Genomic DNA, 13,663 nt, shown 5'->3' with positions numbered 1-13,663 from the left:
GTGCCGTAGTGGATGGCTCCGGAATAATTTCGACGACCTGGGGATCTTTAACGTGCACAGACGTCGCACAGCACACGGGCGCCTTAGCGTTTTGCCTCCATAAAAACGCAGCCGCCGCGGTCTGTTTCGAAACCGGGAACTCCAGATCAGTAGCCGAGCCCCCTAACCACAGAGCCACAGCGGGGGGTCAAAGCTGGACGTACACGCATACAAAATTAGGAAAAAAATTTACCTCTCACTAAACACGAGCGGAAACGTCTGCCCTACGTGGGGGGCAATATGCGACCCGCTGCTTTCGTGCCGTATTGTTTTGTGACCAAAGCTGGACGTACGCATACAAAATTAGGAAAAGGTTACAAAACAATACGGCAGAAAAACAGCAGGTCGCATCCCCCCCCCCTCCCCCCTTGGGGTAGATGTTTCCGCTCGTGTTTAGCGAGAGGTAAAAAGGAAAACGTGTACGAATTTGCTTGAAACGTGTACGATGTATGCTATTTACTGCGCGGCAACATCATGCATCGCTTTCCAGAAGTGGTGATACGCAGAAGGAGCGATGCGTTTTGGGCTGAGTAAAACGTGCCGCTTCGAGCCACGTGGATGGGCTACTCCTGGTCTTAACTTCCCCCTCGCCCTCTTTTTATTTTAAAGATAAGTTTCGAATGCTAATTTTCGCAACACATTCGTCATGCGGCACTCACGTCTGACTACCCCGTTTTATACGACGTCCCTGGGCAATATTTCACGCTCTTCAAGCGTTTCTAGTAGCCTTCGGCGACCTTGAAATGAATGCACATTTCCGTGAATGCGCAGCAAGGGCAGAGCCAGAAGCGGGAAGAGCCTCCGCGGCAGCCGACGCAGTGTTTTCCGTCTTCCTCCATAGCTACTCGTGTTTTATTAATACGTCTCTTAAACACTTCCTCGATCAAATGGAGCGAACGGGAGCGTACGTTATTGGAGCACGCGTAACGTACACGTCGCGCTATTTGCATAGCTCGCAGCGCGCTTCTGCATACTTCGACGGGCGTCTGTATTTCCAGGTAGGCGCGACGAAATGGGCGTGTCGCGATACGGGGGCGATTTAACTTTATATTTGCGCACCGGTCGACTGACGCCCGTTCACTGCTCTTAAGTCGCAATCGGGGATCTGGGCGATCTTATCGAGTCTGTCCCATTTTCTCGCTCGGCGTCTGCTCCTATTGTGGCCACGGGAAAAGCTCAAGGGCCTTTCATTACGTCGTTTTCACCTCGCGTGGAGAGTATAGACGAGATGTTGATTAGCTCGACCTGCACGGTCCAGCATATTGTTTATTTCTGCTCGTTCTCAAAGCGTCGAAAATGACTGGCTTGTTTTTCTAGTAGGGTCCCGTCTACTTGAAGCGGAAAAGAGGGGTATAGTTTTTCGTCTGTGAGAAGTGTGTCAGGCATACTGAGAATTGTGCAGAGGCAGGACGCTGGACACCTGGTGATCGCAACGGCATCCCTTCAATGAGAGCGGAAGCAGGTTCATTAATTCGATTATTAACAGAAAAGATTGGTTCTTCCTGTCGTGTCGTCTTCTCTTCTGAATTGCAGGATTACGGAGAATCAGAAGAGAATTGGCAGCAAAAGATCCATATAAAATAAATAATTACAATATTTACACTCGGTTCTCGGGTCGACGAAGAACGCAGCCAGCTGCGAGACTTGGTGTGAATTGCAGGACGCACTGAGCACTTATTTTTCGAACGCACGTCGCGCCCTTGGGTCTTCCCTTGGGTTCGTCTGCCTGAGGGTCGGATATATAACGGTATGACCGGCAGCACGCTGTACTGGGGTGGCGATGGCCGGTCCCGCGCTGTCTGGATGCCCCCGCTTGCTTCCGACGGGCGCTAGCTTAGGAGTAGAAAGGTGATGTTGGATGACATTGCTCTGAATGGCGTGAATCTGGTGTTGTCACTACACGGAGCGCATGAGGTGATTACCGCCGACAGCGATTGGCCGAGGCTGTGATGTAACTTTGGGCACACAGTGTTCGAGAAAATGACATCACGTGCCACTTTTACTGGTTTTGTTCATGGATTTTAAAGAGGGATACAAGGGTTATTTAAGCATTGCCATACCTCCCCCCCCCCCTCCCCTCGAAAAAAATGTCTGGAGCTAAGTGGGCACATCCCACTCGTAGGAGCGGAAAGCGTCAGCGCGACGGCCAAGAGGGTCATTCACAGCCGATCATACTTAGCGCGGTAAACGGTTCTTGTGCATAAACCTTTTGCAACTAATTCTCTACCGAGTCTCCGTAATCCCGCAAGTCCGAAGAGGCGGTGACGACGATGGAAACAAGAGCCGATCTTTAACTGTTGAGTGGAAGTCGTATTAAAACCGTGTCTTACAGAGCTGTACAACACTTTTTGAAGATAACGAAATTTTATCTGAAGTTGCATATAAGAGAAAGACGCAAAACGTAACGCAGTGGAAATATTAAAAAATATTTGCGGCTACTATGCCATCTTGCGGGTATTATGGTGCAGGAGCTTAATGGGTTAATGTCCATATATGCTGAATTGGTCTTTACTTCACATTCATAGAATGCTGGGAGTCCTCATACCACTACTGGTGCAGTAGTGCACCACTGCCCTGCGATGGCAGGCGCTGCCATCGGTGGAGCTTGTGAGAACCAGGTTGCTCTTCCCGAGCAAGCTCTGGCGACCAATCATTCATTGAACGACCACCTACCACGGTGGGGCAACTTGTTAGGTGGGCTATACATACATATATATATATATATATATATATATATATATATATATATATATATATATATATATATATATATATATATATATATAAATATATATATATATATATATATATATATATATATATATATATATATATATATATATATATATAGCCACATGCCACTGGTGGTGTATCCTAACCCAGGGTCTCTCCGACACACACACGCACACGCACACACACACAAAACAAGGCTCTAAACAAAGCTAAGTTCGAACCCGACCGCGGCGGCTGCGTTTTTATGGAGCAAAAACGCCGATGTCAGTGCACGTTAAAGATCCCCAGGTGGTCGAAATTATTGCGGAGCCCTACACTACGGCACCTCCTTCCTTTCTTCTTTCACTCCCTCCTTTATCCCTTCCCTTACGGCGCGGTTCAGGTGTCCAACGATATATGAGACAGATACTGCGCCATTTCCTTTCCCAAAAAACCAATTATTATTATTAACAAAGCTAATGAATCCGCGTGCTTCATGCGTTGGTACGCGTTCCGAGAACAGCAAGAGACGAACAGAATGGGAGTAGTTTCCGCTCTTTGCTCTTCCTGCCTGGGCGAACAAGATGATGCAGTTCCGTTCTCTCAATCGCACAGTGCCCCTACTTCCGGTTTCTCCTCCTGGCTCGTCTCTAAGCTTTCTACATGTACTGCGATATTTGTTCAAGAGCATCTCATAATTAATCCTAAAAGGTAACGCACTCACGCACTTTTTCTTTCTCCGAGCAATGGGATTTGAACGGCTGTTTCACGAGTTCAGGATCACAGCTTTTATTAATTGGGCCACGTAACTTTCTTTTTAATTTAACGGCGAAGCCACTGAGCCATCGCAGCGGGACTGGTAGCGAGGCGTCATCATTTGCACCGCTTTTTTTTTTTTTTCAGACGTCAGCAGCATCACGATGCAGGCAAATCACTCGATATGATCGCTAGAACGCCAGCCTCTTTTTGGCGACGAAAAAATTTCTCAAGGTGAGCAAGGCATCACATCGCGTTAGCCACTCGAGTTGACTGTAACGAGAAAAATAACAAGAAACCTTGTTCCAAGAAAAAGCAGCGCAACCTTTCGGCCAGCTTCTTGGTTCTAGGCTTGAGCTTGAGTTATGTGATCGAGAAGGTCTATAATAAGTTAGGAAACTGCTGTCATTGTCAACGCAGGAAGGACACGGTTTTAACAAAGGGCCAAACAAGACCAAGGACAACAGGCAAGGACAGCCGCCGTGGCGGCAGACTAAAGAAAGACATTCTTTAGCTGCAGGGAGAAAGTGCGGATAATATCTTCGCAGCACTGCGCTACTGTCAAGAAGGGCGTCCGCTTTACGCGCTGACCTTGTGAGCATCTATGGCGGTGCCGCCTTAAGGGGAATTATCAGATACTCGGCGTCTTTCGAAGCCATCAAGGACAACTGTATCAGATGGCTCATTCTAAGACCAGCGCCTCGAGGACCCGAGTGGGCGCGGGGCTTGAACTCTCGTGCTCGGTTAAAACTGGTCCGTATCGTAGTTGAACAGACCGCTCCATGAATTAACAATGAATAGCTAAATTGAAACTACTTCTGCAATGTAATTTTATGTGTGTGTGCAGCTATAGGTCAGCTAATGGCCTCAGCTTTTGATCTAGTCTGTGCAATTTTCTCATTGTTTTCCTTAGCTCGTTGCTGGGGATAAATAGCTCCTAACCAATTAACGGCCGCTTGGTTACTAATGGTTGAAGCGATTTTAGTGCGTAACATTAAGCTGTCGTCGCACCAAAATTCCTCCGGCGGATGTCAGAAAATTCTCTGATTCCGAAATGGGACCTTAGTTGGCCTGTCCCTGAAATTTAAGATGGCGGGGGAATCCGGACGAGGCCAGATTTTGGCGGGAGAAGTATATAACGGTAGCGCGGTGGCAGGAGCGGCAGTCGCAAGCTGCTCTCGGTCTAGAGGGGGACAGTCACAGCGTGCTCAAATCAAAGGCGACGCTCTAATGCTATCTCATTTCCTCCTAAGGATTGCTTAAGCGGTCCCATGGAGGTGCCACTCATCCATGAAAAGTGAGGGTCGGATATGGCCGCCATCACCTCGGCCACGGCCATCGTTTCCTCCTGACAACTGGCAGAGTAGGCTGGCAACCTTTTCATCCCACCCCGTAACACAAGGCTGCGCATGCAAGAAGACCAGTGCACGCAAAACAACGGAACCACGTAACGCATATTACTCGTTGCGCCGGCGATCTGGGCTGCACGCCCTTCGGCGCCGTTCCGGAAATCCGGAGATATAATATGCGCTCTCCTTAAGAGACCCGAGGCGGCATTGTACTGGATATGCGCTCTGTCACACAGGCTCCTTGACAGAGCGCACTGGCCCTTATTGGTTGTCGTGGACGGCGGCGTTGCTTCTAGCAAGTTATTGGCGCACATTGACGGGGAACGAAAGCGAAGGCGCGTGCTCGGCCGGAGGAGACAAGGGCGCGCGTGGCTGCCTTCCCTCTCGCCCAGCGCCACGGCGCACGTGGCCGCGAGCGTAGTGTGTCAGCGACGCGCAGCCGAGCGTGCAGGCGGAGGCCGGCGTTGACCGACATTCTCGTTCTCGCCCAGCTTATTACGAACAACTTTCTCCGCCGGCGACGGGAAAGTGCAATTTCGCTGCTAGCTGCGCACGATTGTTTTGACTCCCTCGTTCTGGGTGTCGCGTTGCTTTTATAGAAGCGGGGACCCCGTGCGACTCGCGCCAGTTCGGCGGGGAGCGAGACTGGGCATCCCTGGCTGTCGGCGGGGGTTGAGGGCGGTCGGAATTTCTTTCAGAGACCGCGAGGTGAATGTCGATGGATTTGTGTTGTTCTGGTTTTTGTAGGAGCTACACGGGGCTACCAGTCGAGCATTTCGCGGTACATGGGAGAGGAAAGTTGTGCGCATGCGCCGTTACCATGGCAACCTGAAAGGAGGAAGGTGCGGCGTGCGCTTCGCCGCGCTTCGCATGCGCAGCATTGCGTACAAAAGGCGGAATTGTAGTGGGCGTCTGTATCAGAACGTTTGACATGCATGCAGAGAAGGAGAGTCAGCCGCTGCTAAGCGGCGGTATAGAGAAGAGGAGATTAACTCTTCCGATCCTGAGGTTGTAGCCTGTCAGTTGGCTTGAACTAAATAAGAACGCTGGAGTCTGTGTGTATGTGAAACAAGGTATCACCGCCGTCAGACATCTCCCTTCGATCGCGATGAATAACGGTGAAGCCTGCTGTGCTCGGCTTCTGGAAAGCGGCATTATCATCCAAGGAGTCTACGTGGCATCGGGAACATCTGTCAAGCAGACGACTAACGTGGTTGCCACGTGTATACTAGCCTAGGGCCCGGTTTCACAGTTGTGTGTGACTTTGGGTGAATTCAACAGGAAACAGGGCTCCCTTAGTCAGTGTATGAAAGAAAAGTTTGACTTTAATTTAGCTTCGGACCCTCACGTCCAGACTACACAATGGGGAACTACTATAGGCCTTGTATACCAAAGAGACTCTACCAAATGGAAATGCTGTATCGACAAAATTGAGACTTCTGCATGCTACTAAACAGATCACAGGGCAGTCTTCGTCTTTGTCAAGCAAAATAAATAAAAGATGTGTATACCCAATGTCTCTCATTGCTAAACATACAGTGACCGCAACAAGGTCAGCCGAGGAAACGTACCTCTCGCAACGTATATCTTGGCATAGCCGAGCTAAGTCACTGCCATTTTTTTTTGGTTGAGTCAGTTTGCTAGATCGTGCGCGTGCGACTGCGTCATAACAGGACCAAACAAGGATGTAAGGCAGAAAATAAAAAACAATAAACAACGCCCTTGGCATCAAGTGGAGTCCGGCTGAGGTACAAAAAAAAAATCACCGTAATGGTGTTGTGGTGATACGCGTTTCAACGACGGCCAGGGTGATACGAAATGCCAATCATATTCTCCTCACTGATGGGGAGGGGTGGCGCAAGGGGACTGCGACGACGGCGGCGGGATTTCGCCGGATAAGCCTTGCAGAGCTACCCGCGTAAAAGAAAACTCAACAGAAGTGCTAATTAATCAGGTGCATTTATTCCGTTAAAACGCGGTCCATCCTATATGTATGTACCGTTATGACAGATTTTTCGCCTTTCTCTCATCATCTTGGACTCACTACACTTTCCTCCCGTCGTCGGATTGAATGTTTCAACTTCTTGCGCACGGTAATTTACTCAGGGAGATTTGAGACACAGGGAAGCTGCTTAACATTTTAAAAATTGTCATTATTAAGAAGCTACCATGAACTAAACATTTCACTAGTCCTCGTACTCCCTTGTTCAAATCGGTTTTTTCCTCCCGCTCTAAAAATATTGAACTCCCTTCCTGGTCCTGGTCTTCTGCCTTTGAAAGAATATTTGTACTCAGCGATGTGTAGCTTACATGTCTTTACTGTGCGCTTTCTTGCGCTTTCATTGTACCTCATGTGCTGCTGATTGCTAGCATTTCTTTGGGTATTTGTTATACCTTCCTGCCGTGGCCTCAAGCGAGGCGGCAGTAAGTAAAATAAATAGGCCACTTTCATGTCTTGAAATGTCGCTGTACTATTTCATTATGGTCGTGCTTCGGTTCTTCCACCAAAATAGCATGGTAGCCTAGCATTGACCACGTGTTTTTTTTTTTATTTTTATGAAAGCCCTGGGTTCAGTTGCCCCGCTGCGAAAATGCCACTAATCAAGCCACTCTGGTCAGCTGCTGCCGCATTTCGATGGAGGTAATATAGAAAAACGGGACTGTACACAAACTTCATTGCGAAGTAAAGGAGCCTCACGTGATCGAAACTATAATTTGGAACACTCCGCGACGGCACAGTGTCACCGTCTTTTAGGCACCTGAAAATCAAATAACTAACGAATCTTTGCATTTTTGAATTCACCGAGTGAAGGCAACGATGCAAAGAGTGATAGCACATTCAAATTTACGTAGCGCTGAACTCGATACTCAAAATGCTCACGTTGCAACTAGCTCAGTTTGCCACCTTTTGGCAACCCCTTGATCTGAAACTGTGCCTGTGTATCTGCACTTTTGTGTACTTGTCTGTTTGCAAGATAGTTGGTTGTCAGAAACATAACACTTGCATACTGCGACCCCTACCCATATGTTAAAGATACCAAATTACTTCTGCTGCCCACTCTGCTAGGTGTCTAACCTTTTGGTGCTCTTGTCGGTAAAAGTAAATATTTTTCTAAGAGATACACTTTGGCGCTGCATTGAGTCACGTTGTTTCCTAGGTAAACGTTTAAAGGAATCAGCCGCGGTGGCGTTAAATCCAAATGAGGGCGCTGTCGCAGAGAGCATTCTCCCGAGTGCTGCCATACGACTGCAGAAAACAAAAAACAAATTCGCATTCTGAAGGTTCTGTTGAAAAATTCGTCCTGGTCCGAGGCTAGAAACCTGAACCACCGTCACATGCGGACAGTCGCTCTACCAAACTGTTTTCTGGAAAGCATTGCGGTTAAACTGAGTGGAGTACTTGATTGGTTAGATTAAAACTAAGCCGCTTTCGAATTCGTTGTTAGTCGCGCGGCAATCGTAGCCACTTTCTTTATGCCTCAAACAAGGTTGGTTTACTCGTATATATAGACACGGCGCAGGCGGTTCTGGCAGCATGTGTCAGTTTTTTTTTTTTTACTGAGCTGCGAATTCGGCCTTTGATGCAGATAATACAGGAACACTTATGAATAAGGAACACTGGCTTCCATGGAGGATCAGCCCATTTCAAAGGACCAAGCCAGCTGGTTGCATACTCCACCCGACCATTAAACCGAAAACGATCCTACCGCCTTCTGTCAGGTCAGGCTAGAGGGCTTTGATGTGGCTTTTACTAAACATGAGGCAGCTCCACTTGCCTGACTCGGCGACAGAGACGGACACCGAGAGAGCAAAGCAAAACCACAAGCACGAGTTCAGCAGCAGAAACGCGGAAAGCGCTTTGCCGCTTGTCCGTCGTGCGCATTAAGGCACGACGACGCAAACTGAGTGGCCGCTGTCGTGCTGACGTTTTCTTTCATTCTTCCTCTCTTGCGCCTCGCTGTCGCTTTAATTCGGGTTTCCTTTGTCGCTTATTTTCCTCGGGGACATTTTTGCCAATGACAAATTTGTGCCGCTCGTGGCAGTGCGCGCCAAGGATACAAAGCATGCCCAGCCAGAACGGGCTTTCCTGCCTTTGGCGTTTTCCTTTTCTTTCATCTCGCAATCGCGGAAGCACTTCGTTCTTTCTTTCTTTTCTCCTCCTCTCCCTCTACGGCGACGCGCATGTATACTTTTGCGGCCGAGGAAGTAATTCTGAAACGCAGTCGCGATAACCTACCGGTTCCCGCTCGCTGCCTCCCGGGTGCGCCACGAGTGTGGCGGCGACAGGACGTGTCTCCATCTCCAAGCGCCGGAACGCGCGCTTGGTAAAGCCTTGCGTCTTGTTGCTTGCGCAGGCGAAAATAGTTGTGCCGGCTGCGCACCAATGCACGCGATGTCACGCAGGTGCCGACAAGCAACAGGAACAATGACAACGACAGCAATGTGACGATTGTCGGTACGAATATAATGAAGAGGGTGTGAACATTGCTCAGAGAACTTATGCTGTGCTATGTTTGTCTTCGAAGGGAGGGCGCAGGATACAGGCTCGCTGATACTAGTGAGTCGCACCGACCAAAAATTAAGATGGAATGACGTTTCGGCTCCCACACGGGAGCCTTGTTCACAATGAGGCAAAACGTTGCGGTGGTGCCTTTTTTATGCGGCGTATATGCGATCCCAGGCATCTCGCGTAGATAGGTGGAAAATTCCCGTCATTTCGATTGATAGTATGCGCTGTTGTTTGGATGATCAGCGACTCAAGATAGAGCCGTGATTTCCTGTCTCTCTCTTTGGCGACCACACGTGCCTCTGCCCAGTTGATATTGTGGCTGGCAGATACTGAATGCTCGGCAAGTGCATTTTGTTCTGCGCGCCGGTTCTTCACGTCATTCTTATGTTCACGTAATCTGCGTGCAAAATCTCCTGTTTCGCCTATGTATACTGATGGGCAGTCGGCACATGGAACCTGATAAACAACGCCAGGGAATCTTTCTTTCTTAAGCCCGTCCTTGACATTGACAAGTTGGCTTCTCAGTTTTTGAGATGGCACATGAGCAGTGTGCACACCATATGAACGTAAGATACGCGCAAGTGCATCACTGATGCCTGGGACGTATGGGACTCACTAGTATCATGTACCATCCCGACCAGACGGCATTCCGTCAGACCCTTGACTACATACAGGCTCGCTATGGGACGTTGCTAGAAACGCGGATCATGAACGTGAACTGTTCAATAAGCTTAGCGCAGCGGTATTGAGGGCATTAGGCAGTGAGACAAGTGGGCTAGGACACTAGACTTCAGTCCAGTCACCATTAGCTATTTGCATGCTAGCATGCAATCTTTTCTGCAATGCCCGTGAGCGTCTGCGTCATCGGACCAGTGCAGACCGCAGTAATGTACGGCCATTCTTCCTCATCGAACCACGTCTTCTCGTTCTTTCATGCTCATGGTCCTCACTTGCAATTCAGCTCACGCTCCTCATGTCCGCAGTACAACCGTATTCTATTATGCGCTAAAAATCTGTTGCGGAACTATATGGCGGATCTGCAAAAGGAAAATGAGCCAAACTGAAGCCAAGGATCAGAGGGCAGGGAAGGAACTAGAGGAAAACAGTGACATCACAAAGAAGGGTTGAGAGTGGTTAGAAGGTTACGCTGTCCTCATTAGTGGGCTCACTAACGAAGCAGCAAACGTAGTGAATTTGCGCCTGGTTGGCGAGGTCACACGTCAAAGAAAACGGAGTGTCCTCCGGTGTCAGGCCTGACGCGTCGCTCCTTGCCAGCCAACGAAATAGGCTGAGAATTTGCCAGCAAAGCAAACATCGACAGGACGAAAGTATAGATAAACATTAGGCAGAAACTTGGGCTAGTTGGAAAACTTTTGAACTCATAATTTCTAGCGCTTAGTGAACACAAGGGACAAGAATACAAATACACAGGACGTAGCGTACGTCCTGTGTTCTTGTGTTCTGGTCCCTTGTGTTCACTAAGCGCTAGAAAATATGAGTTCTATAAACAACCCGCGTGGAAAATGGGGACTTCTACGCCCATATGAAATCTTTCAAATGAGCCATCACTTGAGCCTTTAAAACTGAGCTCCCATTCCTGTAGCCAGTTTCCGGTCATTTTTTTTTTCTGTAAATAACTGGCGCAGATAGCTGAGCCGCAGAAGGGAAACGATAGGCGCCTCATGAACAGCGGGACTTTTTTCTCCGTTCTCGGCAAAGTAGTGACAAATATTGTGTTTATTTGTTGTTATTTTGCATCCTCTATTAAATGTAATCGCACGCTTTAATCACGGCGAGCTCGACGTCTTCCTGCTGGCTAGATTTTGTCTTTTCCTTACGGCAGGAAGAAACTCTGACGCCCGCATTCGCGCAGGGACACCTCAGTTCTCGCCAAGCCTACGTCCTTGTCTCGGTGTTCCTGGATGCGTGGCAAGCCGTTCCGGTTGCGTCCCAAGCGTGAAACAGGACGGAACAAGCAGGTGTCTCTCGTCGCGGCATGTCTACTTTACGACCGGCGTAAAAACTTTTCTTCCTTAGTTTTTCCACGTCTAAACGGCCAGAGGAACGGCACGCGGATATTCGCGAAGCGAGCAAGCAGGAAAACGTTGCGGAGTAGCAAGCAACAGCGCTGACCGTACAAGGTGCGGACGGTGGACTAGCGACGTTTCAGCACTGTTGCTGATCTTCGCTCCGGAAGAAATCTGGAAACACGGGAACACTTACAGTATTGCCTGTCTATCTGCCTTTTATGCGAAACGTATCGAGACACCCACCAGCTTTTTTTTCCCGCGTTGTTCACAGAATGTACTGTGGCCTCCTGCGAGCCTTGACGGCTCGGTGGGTGGATCGTGGGGGCAAGAAATGGCCACAATTTAAATCTACACACGAACTGAACAGTGTTTTCCCGCTGAGGCGAATGTATAACCGCGTGAAATTTTGTTTTGATGTGCCGTTTTAACTCCAGGAAATTGTCGCACGCAAATGGTGCTTCAGTGTCTGTTCAAGTACTGTCAGAGTACTATCTGCATTAACACTGCATGCGAAGAAAAAAGGCAACAAAAACACAGAACAGAGTGTCGGGAAAGGCAAACGTAAGAGCTGATAGCGCTTGTGTGGTGCTGCGTTGAGAGGCAACCAACTAACTCAGACGGAAGCAGTTCTGCGATTACAGTAAAACTGCTCCGACGAGCATGAACACTTTTCGTGGTTTCATACTTCTGCGGCGCCTATATATCTTCCGGCCAGAGTGAAATACTAAGCGGTTGGCAGTCCATCGTAGTGACCCCTGTCTATGCCCTTCCTGTTTATGTCCCACCTTTGAATCTGGCCGCAACAAGTGCGAGTTGTGGCAGGCGCGAAAATTGGTTGTGATTATGCAGTTAGCTGAGTGATGAACATTCTTATTGATCGTAATTTATCTAAATTGATTGTGTAATTTGTCTATCTATCTTCCTTACTTGTTATTTGTCTCTTGCACGCAGCGAACCCGACGGCGACGTCTTCAGAGAGCCCACCGGTCCCCGATGGGGAGGAGGACCCCGAGTTCTGGCGACAGACGGGCCAGGACAGCGTGTCGCGCCTGCTGTCGTCGCCGGTGGTGGACGCGCCAGCGAAGAACGTCATCGTGTTCGTGGGAGACGGGATGGGCATTTCGACGGTCACTGCTTCGCGCATCTACCGCGCCCAGCGGGACAGTGAGCAGCCTGGTGAAGAAGGCAGCCTCTCCTTCGAGCGCTTCCCCTACACGGCGCTCCTTAAGGTACACACGGTATTCCTAAATGCAATAGCGCAGTATCGCGGGTAAAGAGTCTGAGAGGTTGTAGGTTTCAGCGAACTCGCACACTTTCCGCTCTTCCGCGGAGCGATGAAATGAGCAGTACCCTGGCAAAAATGGTTTATAGACAGTCTATATACTTCTTACAGACTCTACTGCCTTCCTATAGATATTTTTTGCCTATTCATAATCCACAGACTATCTATAGACAACAGTCTACTGAAATTGTATGACCATAGATCTATGGATTGTCTATAGACTGTCTGTAGGATTTGTATTGTCGATAGACTGTTGTCTAGGGTTTGTCTATAGACAGTCCATAGACTTTATAAACAGAAGTCTATGGACAGTCTATACGCTGTCTAAAGAAATTTTTGTAACGGTAGTTCCATGCACCGAATACTCTAGTTCATATTCCACACTCTACTCTTCACCGTACTAGTTTTCCATGCTCTCAACTCTACTCCACACTCCCTGCTGCACTTCACTTTACTCCGCACTCTGCTCTCCACTGCACACATCGCATCACACGGAACTGTGAAAAATGGCGACGTGTCGGGGCCTTGGTTTAGCGGAGCCACGCATAGGTTTGACCTCACTGTTGTAGCGAAAGCTACATTGGCTACGATCTCGTAGTTTCGCAGTGCTCGCAGTCCAACCGTGGTCGCGCTGTACCACGTGACCAACCACGGCGCCGCCACCTCGCCATCAGGCATGACGTCAGAGGAGAAGCCGCGCGCCTTAGCTTTCGCTACGTATGTCCTGGCATAGCCGAGCTAAGCCACTGCCAATTTTTTCCTCCTTGCGCAGACGTACGCGGTGGACCGGCAGGTGACGGACAGCGCGGCGTCCGCGACAGCGCTCTTCTGTGGCGCCAAAACCAAGATGGCGATGCTGGGCCTGTCAGCCAGGGCCAACGTTTCGGAATGCGACTCGGCCGCTGGCAACGAGCTGCACTCCTTCATCAAGAGGGCCCAGGACAGGGGTAACGGCCGCACATATATACGTGACACGTCTCCGCTC

At 49.2% G+C, this 13,663-nt stretch overlaps 1 protein-coding gene and 1 pseudogene across 1 annotated transcript in view; both read left to right on the top strand.

The window, feature by feature from the left end:
• Window positions 1-13,663, top strand: part of LOC144120498 (alkaline phosphatase, tissue-nonspecific isozyme-like) — a 45,469-nt gene that overhangs the window by 20,037 nt on the left and 11,769 nt on the right. The window contains exons 2-3 of the mRNA XM_077652945.1: window positions 12,348-12,625; window positions 13,451-13,625. Of these exons, the coding sequence (XP_077509071.1) occupies window positions 12,348-12,625; window positions 13,451-13,625 (453 nt within the window). The remainder of the gene's footprint in view (window positions 1-12,347; window positions 12,626-13,450; window positions 13,626-13,663) is intronic.
• Window positions 1,632-1,775, top strand: LOC144122345 (5.8S ribosomal RNA; annotated as a pseudogene).

The sequence above is a fragment of the Amblyomma americanum genome, chromosome 2 (genome assembly GCF_052857255.1).
Source record: "Amblyomma americanum isolate KBUSLIRL-KWMA chromosome 2, ASM5285725v1, whole genome shotgun sequence".
Classification (NCBI taxonomy): domain Eukaryota; kingdom Metazoa; phylum Arthropoda; class Arachnida; order Ixodida; family Ixodidae; genus Amblyomma; species Amblyomma americanum.
This window is presented reverse-complemented; position numbering and strand designations above follow the sequence as displayed.